Genomic DNA, 9,665 nt, shown 5'->3' with positions numbered 1-9,665 from the left:
TTATTAGTTTCAGATGTAGCCATTCTTGTATTTGCTGGTTTGTGTTGTTGTGTTTGCACATTTCTGTTGCTTGTGGGGCTCGCACACAAGAATTTCACTCGCATGTGCTGTGCCAGTGTGCCTGCACATGCGATGTGACAATAAAAGTGATTTGATTTGATTTGATTTGATTTGACTTCTTCTGTCTCTTTCTGTGTTTTTTTGGTTGGTTTTTTGTTTTGTTGCAGCTTGTCGGGTAACCCTCCCTTTTACGATGAAACCGAGGAAGAAAACACCGATCTGCATAATCGCATCATTTTCTGCCGGATTGTTGCTGGGGATTTTGAGTTTGATTCTCCTTACTGGGATGACATTTCACCTGCAGGTATACTACTCCACCACATGGTGGCAGTGGATACTTCACTTTCTTTCTTAATACGACAGTTCATCAGTAAACTTCATTTAGAGCATCAGTAGGTAAAACATTTTGTGGCACTTTTTTATCAAAATTGCCATGGTCATGAAATATTTTGCAGAGCAAAACTGAAAACAGCACAGAATGTTTTAACGTTTTCGCTTTTTAAAGACTGCATATATGATTTCTTAAGATGCCTCGTTTGCCTTTTCATTGCTCTTTCAGCTAAGGAGCTTGTCTGTCGCCTGATGGAAGTGGACCAGATGTTGAGAATCACAGCGCAAGATGCGCTTTTCCATGAGTGGTAATCATGTGTACATGCTGACAATAGCAACAGGAATCTTGGCACACAGCTACATTTACTTGTATGTTGTGTCTCAGGATTGCAGGGAACGGTGCATCAGAAAAGAACCTGAAGGATGGCGTGTGTGCCCAGTTTGAAAAGAACTTTGCAAAGGCCAAATGGCGGGTATGTATTCACTCCTGCTCTGTAAATGTGAGATTAAATGAAGTTGGAAATAATAGCAGCAGAGGCATATTGGAGGAGAAACCAGGTGAAGACCAGGGTGTTAATGTGCTTTTAGCTCCTAACACAACTCAGCAGAGGTATGTTTAAAGTCTGTGAATGACATGGTGGAACTGATAAGGCGATCCAGGGATGAGACTGGTGAAGACAAAGAAGGAAAATGGTGGCAATGCTAACCTAACAGCTTAAGTAACAGCAACAATCCTCTTCTCTCTTTCTCCATGTGGTTCCCAGGAATTAAAGGTATTGTTTTTCATTCTGAAGGACAGTGGAAGGGCAGAGCATGGGGAGAAGCTCACATTTAGTCCAGAATGACTCGATAACGCGTCTCTCTGATAGCCAAATATGCTTTTAAATTAAAAAGAGGTTTTTATCAGAAGCTATCTCTATAAAAATCAGTTTGGAAAAAAGGTTATATTAAATGTTAAACCCAAGTCAGCTTTGAGATGTATTGATCATGTCAGGGGCCGTTGAAACTCTTCCCAAGCTCTGTTCCTGCCCACTGTCACTCTGCCTGTCCCAGAAGAGATCCATCCACTCTGCCCCACTTTTGTCATTGGATTACACCCAGATGTTCAAAGTGGCCTGCTCTACTCCTTTCCTTCTCCTCATCTGCACTGGTTTATGAATCCAGATCTATAAATGTGAGATAAGCAGCAGAGAAGCAAGTTTTTTTTTTCTTCACTACGTTTGTAGTATTTAAATTAGTGTAGATAAGGAGAGGGTCAAATGGAAAGGACATAAGGGTTCTTAGCCACTGTGAACTTATGAACTGCCGTGATTTATACTGTAAGGCCCTCTGGCATTCCTCTTACGTGAATCCTGGCCCATTGTCCCATACTGTTGTTACATTTAAATCATTTTTGAAGCAATACAAAGAAATCTCAGTTAAGAGATATTGTTCTCAGTAGCATTTTTGTGTCCTAGTGGCTTTTCACTTCCAGAGAATTCAAGGGAATTCGTTTCCCTGGTTTATTAGCAGTTATTAAGCTCACACGTTCCCCCCTGACTCCTTCAGTGTTTGTAGAGCAGAAGGAATCAGATCGGTGTAACATTTATAAGAAGGGGATTTATACACATTTGCTTGATTACTTTTTCCAGTCAGCAAGCACTCAAGGAGTTTCTTGGGGAGGGTGAGACTTGAGATTGATTTAAACCAGGGCACAATATGTCATAGCCTTCTGGAAGTAAACAACCGGCACTAATCTTCCTTCATGTCACACAAATCATATCTCAGCTCTTAGTACGAAGTTGCACAAATCATGGTGTGTTGACAGGCTTTTTTCTCAAATGCTTGTACTTGAAGCTTATTTTTTAAGCTTTTCCATAACTATGTTATCAAAGTATTTTTTTATTAGCAGGGGGGGAAGAGGAAGTATATTTTAACGAAAATGAAATGTACTGCAAATCTAATTCTTTACATCCTAACCATCCTTCTCTTGTTTTCCTTCTACTTCTGTCTGTTTCGCAGAAAGCAATCCGTGTCACCACCTTCATGCAACGCCTGAAGAATTCAGAAGCATTGATTGATAGCTCTGCTGAGGTTCAGGGCAGTGAGGAGGCAGGGGATGGTGAAGGGGGTGCTTCGCAGGGAACAAGTGATGAGGGAGAGAAAGGGATGAGTGATGGTGGGGTAACATCAAGTAGTGTGTCTTTAGAAGTTACTATTGAGAGCATGCCCTCTGGTATGGACCAGAGTAAAGAGACAGTTAAGGCTGGAGAAAAACAAGAGGAGGTAAAGATGCATATAGGCCCATCTGTAGGAACTTCGCCATCAGGTGTAGAGGACCTTTTCTGTCAACCAAATGCAGTCCCCAACTGTACCCAGGAACAGCCTGACAAGGTTGGTGCAAAGAAAGGCGCAGGTGAGGGAACCAGGAAAATGGCTGCAAATTTGGGCCAAAATAAAGCTGTCCCAGAATTCAAACAGACGCCTGCGGTGAGCCCTGAGGCCTCAAAGCTATTAGACAGCACTTCGGGCATTAATCTTGACAAAAAACACATATCGTCCTCCCCCGACCCCAGCAGCAAACGTAAAATGGCTGCAACACTTCATGCACCTTCACACACAGCGTCCGCTGCTGCATCAGCCTCACCGCTGAAGAGACCAGTCACACAAAGCGAGCAAAAGGATGAGACTGACGGAAGTTGGTGTCAGACACAAGTACCTGAAGCGGTGGCTGAAAAGTCTGTGGTGGCGCCAGTTACTCCAGCAGTGGGGCCAGGTACAGGGGTGGATGGAGGACTAGAAGTTAGGCTCAGGGGCGATGAGAGTCCAGTAGATAGGCAGGACAGGAATGCCAGAAGAACAGATAGATACAGCGCTGAGTTTAGTATACCAAGAGCAGGTGCTACACCGGGACAGGCTTGCTATGCAGTTGGAAGCTCTGCTAGCTTGGGCCGTCATGCCACACCATACAATCCAGAGGTTGGGGCTATGGGGATGGCTGGGAGCTATGGGAGTCCATACAGTTCCCTGTATACGAGTGGAGGAGGTGTAGGGAGGTATGGAACTGGGCTACCGCACAGTGGGGGGACTTCAAGCGATTGGCAAATGGACAGTGTGATCGAGCAGATAGAAAAGCAAATGGCTGCTGTGCTGGAGAAGATCGAGGGAGACATGCCATCGCTCCTAGAGCAAATCAGTGACTGTCCTGCTGAGCAACCTCGAGCTCGGAGCACACACGCTTCTCCCGCCACCTCTCGTGCACGCCCCTCACAGCGGTCCACATCTGCAACCACCGGCACCCCACCACCACTTCCTACCTCTCCCAGACCTGTGCTGCCATCTCTTCCTCACATTAGCATCCCTCCTCCTGCCTATCCCCCACCATCTCCACCCACAGAAGCCTCACCCCAGGCGCTGGGAGAGCAGGAAGACAGAGATGGACAGGCGGCTCCTGCTCATTCCAGCCAGTCACCAAGACCTGGGATAGGCAGGGGACTATGAGGCAGGTGTGCATGATGCAATACACAAAGGCAAAAATACCTGGAACACTGTATTCATAGTTAAACTTAAGGATTTAATGACTGTCTCACCCAGAAGGACTGCCTAATTGTGCTCAAAAAGAGAAGTTATTACACTGTTGTTTGGTTTGGCTGCATATACCAGATGACCCTACCCCCCTCTGACATTCCAAACACTTTCGTCACTGGAGTCTAGAGGGATTAGAGTACAATATATCTCTGTATGACAGCTTCACAGATCAAGATCTTAAAAGTTGGTTATGCTAAATCCAGATTGTGTGCCTAAATGTTTACCACACAACCACCTCATATGGAAATCCAAGCACTCAACAAATTTGCAAATTATGAAGCTGCACAAATAAGAATGGCAAAATCCTCAACTAACAGTGAAAGAAAAGCTCTAAATAAAGTATTGTCCCCTAAAAACTGTAAATAAACAGAATCAAACTAGGTTCCTAAGTCATATTTTTCTTCCATGGTGTGAACTTCCTCATATCCAAAGTGACATTTACTTTTTTTCCTTTTTGCTCAAAGCAGATTGTCCCATGATTTTTTTTCAGTTACTATGTATTTATGTGGCTAGTTATTCTGTTGTGATGGTTGGTGTCACAAAGTTGTACAGAAATATGTGAAACTGATCTGATAAAGCCATTCCCCTGGTTGCAGGAAATTATAATTTGTTTTATTAAACGGTATATTTAAACTTAAACTGTCACTTAGACTTATGAGTTGTTCCACATCTGCCGGAGAGCTGGGGGAAATATACTGTATAAAGGCTTTGCAATAACACAGTAACACTTACATTTTCTCTCCTTTTTTCTCCAAACATTTCCAGATAGTTTGTTTTCATTTGCTCCAGTTTTGTCAGCACATTCATTTGGTACCGTTAACTGGACAGTCCTGCCTATTTCATCCTTTTCATCATAAAACTGTTCTGACTTTTGTTCTGCTATTGGGTGTATGTAATACCAGATTCTGTGCTTTTCTCCTGAACAAGTCTAGATCTCCACTATTCTGTCCCTATGTAAAATGTGCACTGTTTGCAAGTCTTTCAATAAAAGTAAGTCAGTAAATACATGCATATATATTGAGTTGTTTAAAATCATTTGATCACTCTTCAAAAAAAACATTTTAGAATTACAGCCGAGTTTTGTTTTGTTTTTTACGTGCTTAATCAACATTTATCCAAAAGGCAGATTTCTGACAGGCGTTCTATTATGTTATCCTATGTGCCTACAAGTCCCATAAGGCACTGCGTGAACTTCGGTTTAGTCCATGCTTGTAAGGGTACGGGGGTGGAAAAAGTACTCTTGTTTCTAAATAAACAACTAAACCACAAAGCAGTGTAATATTCAGTACGCTTTATCTTCTAGATGGGATGTGTGAGCGTTAACGATTAATTAAAAGACAGAGCAGACACAAACAAATCATATTCATTTTCAATTAACCCCAAGACCCAGAATGATGGTTGTGCCTGTAACGTGCACATGTTGCTGCTTTGCTTTGCTTTCAACTGAAATAGAGTGAGGGGAAACGGTTTGGGAACAGCCGGACAGGCAGCCGTCCAGCGGAAAAAACTCACACAGAGCCCGCCACCGTGACACACTTTTCACTTTGCAGTTAGTGGCGGTGTTGAATTGTCACCTTGGTTGTTGTTTTTCTTTGCTTAAGCAGAAGGCGATTTTTAATACTCCAGATCAGGCCGAGTAAATATCGGATGTGGTAAGTTCTGCACACTTGTGTAAGCTCTCGTCCTGGTTATGTTAGCCGCAGCTAGTTTGCTAATGTTAGCTAGTTAGCTAACATAGCGGCACAAGACGGGGAAAAAGTCGCTGGGTGGCTAGATAGCTCGAAAGCTAGCCGCACACAAGCTAACAACTACGCAGTCTTTTGATGTGCGTTATCGATAGTCGTTAATATTAGTTGCAGGCGGCTGAGCGAACCATTTAAGCTCCTTGCTCCGCTAACGGTAGCTAACAAGACACTGACACGTAACTGTTAACGGCAAATTAGCATTTGTACATTTTTATGTGCACGGGGTTGCTGTTTTAATTAATGTTAGGCGATAAATAACGTTAATGGTATCTAGAAGGCTAGTTGCTTCAAACATTTGATGGATACTACGTTGAAAGACAGACACGAGCTAACTGGCATCACGAGCGTACATGCTGGCACTATTTTTTTTTTCCTCGTATATCCGTTTGTATATGTAGGGTTCCCGTTTCGATAGCACGTTTATCGGCGTTATCACAGTAACCTAACACTGGCTAGTCTGTGTTTAGCTTGTCAAGTTAGGCAGCCTATTATTCGGACATCATTGATATTCGTATGCTTCAGTTCAAAACATTTTCTAGTTGGAAGATGAAAATAGGGGATCACCTCGACATGTGTACCCGAGTATATGCGGCCCACTCTTTTTTTTTTCCTGGGCCTTTGTCATTTACTAGGCACCCCCTCCCCCAATACTCTTCTGCAAGGAATGCTCACCCCTAACCTCAGTGTGACTAAAACGCCCAGACGCTCAGCATCACTAGCTAATAAGGATCGTGCACTATCCGACTTGAGTAGTGATAATTGCTGAATTCATAAAATAGTCAAAACAATCGGTGTGTTAAGTGGAATGTAGCAAATTGTGCTCCAGTGAGAGTATATCTAATGGCGTTTAACTGTGAAATGTGTTCTTTCTGATGGTGCATTGTTGCAAGTTTGGTGTTCAGCTTTGTTTATGGAGTTCACATGAAGATGACTGGTCCTTGCTAATCTGCCTCTGAAACAAAGGTGTTGTTACTGATGAGTTACATTCAGCTCCGTTAAGGGAGAATCCTTTCATGCAATGGTCTCAGACATACCCGCAATTATTTTTCTCATTAAGTGTTGGGTTTTTTCATTAGATTATTGGAGATCCTACTGTTCATTGTACAGTAAGATATTTGGCATGCATCCTCTCGTAGCGAGGGCGGGATCAACGCGCTTTAGCTTGGGCTTGAAGAGCCAATGAGCCGAGGACCTGGATGAGCAGCGTGCTTGCAGCCACCCTTTCCTGTTGAATATTTCAGCCCCTGCGTCACAGCTCCTCCGCCCCTTTCTCCCCATCTGCCATTTTGGTTTTGTTCCTGTCTGCAGTCGCAAAGCCAGCAGCGCAATTACATAGACTATCGGCACAACGACATAGTGACTCGACAATATAGTGCAGACCACCCCAATCCCGCATCGCGTTTCTTTTCTCTGTACAAATCGTCGAATATACAATCAGCGTTTTTACTGACAGCTACACACAGCAGGAGAGGAGCGGGTTCGCATTGGGAAGGGACCGAGAAGGATTATTGGTAAGGAAAGGGAAATCAATGGAGCACGAGTGTAGTGGCTTGGCTTGTATTCGCGGTGTTTATGTTAAGTGACAAAGTTAAATTGTCTTTTTGTTAGATGCCTAGACATTTACCCATATCCACATAGGCGCTGTGGTAGACTACTGTCAAATCCGCTGCTCTCCAGTGCGAGGTCGGTTGGAGTGTAGCCACAGCTGCTAGCTTGTAAAATTGTGTTCCGCACTGAGGGTAATGCGGGCCTAGGCCGAGCTGCTAATGGATAAGCTGACAAGCTGGTGTTTTCTTCCCTCTAAGTTATTAATGTTTAGACTCTGTCCACTTGCCAAATCACTTAACCGATTAGTTGCTCGGAACCTACTTAGTTTTCTATTGGTGCTGTTGTCTGACAGTTAATTAATATTTTTCCACACGTTGAGATCTTTAAATCGACTGCTACCCGCTAACGTTTTCTAGTAGGATTGGCAAACTACAGTAACAGCCGGGCGGCTTTGCTGTATCATGCCGGACGCCTTCATTTTCGGTTTTGACAAGCGCGACCGTTCAGTTAACGGTGATATGAAGGCTATTTTAGGCTGGTTGCAGTCGTATGAAAATTTGCCCAGGCCTCGTCATAATTTAAAGTCGTAGAGAGGGTTATAAACTGATACGTGTGCCTTGGGAAATGCACGGAAGTTGGCGCCGCATTGGATGCGGAAATTGTGCCCGACCTTTTTTTTTTTTTTTCTTTTTTTTTTGTGCACCCAGATTGTATTTGAGAAACGCTGCGGCCCTCCGAGTGCAGAGGTTTATCGCGACTACTGCGTTAATCAGAAATCTAAATGCATTGCTATTAAATGTTGCCGTTTAGAGCTTTCTTGTAACGTCGCCATCTACAACTTAGTTGCAGCACAGTGTGGTCCTTGTGTCCGCACCTGCCAGCCATTGTGTGGTATTGCTCAGTTTACCGCAGTGAACTTTTAATGATTCAGCTCTTTTCCTTGAAACATGTTGGGTGTCGATAAATACCAGGAAAAAACAATAGAAGTATCTAAACAAACCTGTGCTTTCTGTGTGTATGAAAGAACCGTAATGCTATTCATGTCTCTTCCCAGCCTCAGTTCGTTTTCTAGCAGATTTGTGTTTGGCCTGAAGCCAGCCCAGCTGCTCTCTAGGCTAAAAATCCTCTCTTCAAAATGAGGGGGACTGGTTAGCCTTTAGTTTAGGTATTTATTATAATGGAACCATAGCAACGAATTATAAAATTACTGAAGTTTCTATGAATTGGAATCAGTTGGCTTCTGAGAACATTCAGGAAACCCAGGCTTGTTGACAGTGTGCTGTCTTTCTTTTTTTTCTTAATGATGTAAAATGTCTTTCTTTTATTCTAGATTTATTGCAAACTACCAAAATGTTATAGGGCAGTTGTTAACTGGTAACATTCGTGTGCTTGAATGACAACTTAATTTATGATGGTGGTTAATGCACAGATGTCCAGCTCGCCGCTGTCCAAGAAGCGTCGCTTGTCAGGAACAGAGACGAAGACGGGATCCCACTGCTCCTCCTCTAACTCTGTCAGAACTGATCTGTCCCACACACCTGCCAACGTGAGTGCAAACACATCTACTCTATAGAGTGAGTAGAACTTGTAACGTAAACTGATTGCACTTCGTGTTGTTTTCCCAGGGCATGGCTAAGAATGGCAATGATGCTGAGATCGATGAAGGCCTGTACTCAAGACAGCTGTAAGCTTCTTTTTTTTCCTTTTTGTGATGTTGGACTTCATGGTTATTGGGCTTGACATCTACCAATGCATAATGATGCCAATGGTTCTTTATGTCATTATTTAGTTACGTGCTGGGCCATGAAGCTATGAAGCGCATGCAGAACTCCAATGTCCTCATCTCTGGTATGAGAGGCCTTGGAGTTGAGATTGCCAAGAACGTGATCCTGGGAGGAGTTAGAAGTGTCACTATACATGACGAAGGAGTTGCAGAATGGAGAGACCTCTCTTCCCAGGTGTGTGAAAGCACAGATATTTAAATTTAAAATTTTTGCAGTAGTTTATTTTTCCCGATTAAGTTACCGTATTTTCACGACCATAAGACGCACCGTACTAAAAGGCGCAGTCTCAGTTATGTGTGCCATTACTGCATTTAACACACACATAAGGCGCACCTGATTATAGGGCGTATAATCACACAAGTATGCGTGTTTAAAAATAAAGCGGGAGCAAAACTGAGTTTGGTACTCACATTTTTTATTAATGGAACCATAGCATTATGGTTTGATGGAAGTCCTCATCCTCTGTGTCTGAACAGCTGCGCTAAATCTCCATCAAACATGGCAGGTTCACTTTCTTCACTGTCAGAGTCACTTTCTGTGCCGTGCGGCTCCTCGGAAACGATGCCGGCTTTTGCGAAAGCTCGAACAACAGTGCCAGCAGACATGTTAGCCCAAGCATCTACAATCCATT

At 43.3% G+C, this 9,665-nt stretch overlaps 2 protein-coding genes across 5 annotated transcripts in view; both read left to right on the top strand.

The window, feature by feature from the left end:
- Positions 1–4,962, top strand: part of camkvl (CaM kinase-like vesicle-associated, like) — a 51,708-nt gene extending 46,746 nt beyond the window's left edge. For 2 of the 3 annotated variants that reach the window (XM_005732490.1, XM_005732489.2), the window contains exons 8-12: positions 228–364; positions 620–698; positions 776–863; positions 1,155–1,163; positions 2,392–4,962. In XM_005732490.1, coding sequence (XP_005732547.1) covers positions 228–364; positions 620–698; positions 776–863; positions 1,155–1,163; positions 2,392–3,870 — 1,792 coding nt within the window. In that variant the 3' untranslated portion in view covers positions 3,871–4,962. The remainder of the gene's footprint in view (positions 1–227; positions 365–619; positions 699–775; positions 864–1,154; positions 1,164–2,391) is intronic. The other variant, XM_005732491.2, reaches the window with a different exon arrangement.
- Positions 4,963–5,371: 409 nt separating this feature from the next.
- Positions 5,372–9,665, top strand: part of uba1 (ubiquitin-like modifier activating enzyme 1) — a 16,736-nt gene continuing 12,442 nt past the window's right edge. The window contains exons 1-4 of one of the 2 annotated variants that reach the window (XM_005732487.2): positions 5,372–5,609; positions 8,680–8,796; positions 8,876–8,934; positions 9,040–9,208. In XM_005732487.2, coding sequence (XP_005732544.1) covers positions 8,680–8,796; positions 8,876–8,934; positions 9,040–9,208 — 345 coding nt within the window. In that variant the 5' untranslated portion in view covers positions 5,372–5,609. Of the gene's footprint in view, positions 5,610–6,962; positions 7,214–8,679; positions 8,797–8,875; positions 8,935–9,039; positions 9,209–9,665 lie in introns of those variants that run through there. The other variant, XM_005732488.2, reaches the window with a different exon arrangement.

The sequence above is a fragment of the Pundamilia nyererei genome, unplaced genomic scaffold (assembly GCF_000239375.1).
Source record: "Pundamilia nyererei isolate P.nyererei 1_Seehausen unplaced genomic scaffold, PunNye1.0 scaffold00047, whole genome shotgun sequence".
NCBI classification, from domain to species: Eukaryota; Metazoa; Chordata; class Actinopteri; order Cichliformes; family Cichlidae; genus Pundamilia; species Pundamilia nyererei.
This window is presented reverse-complemented; position numbering and strand designations above follow the sequence as displayed.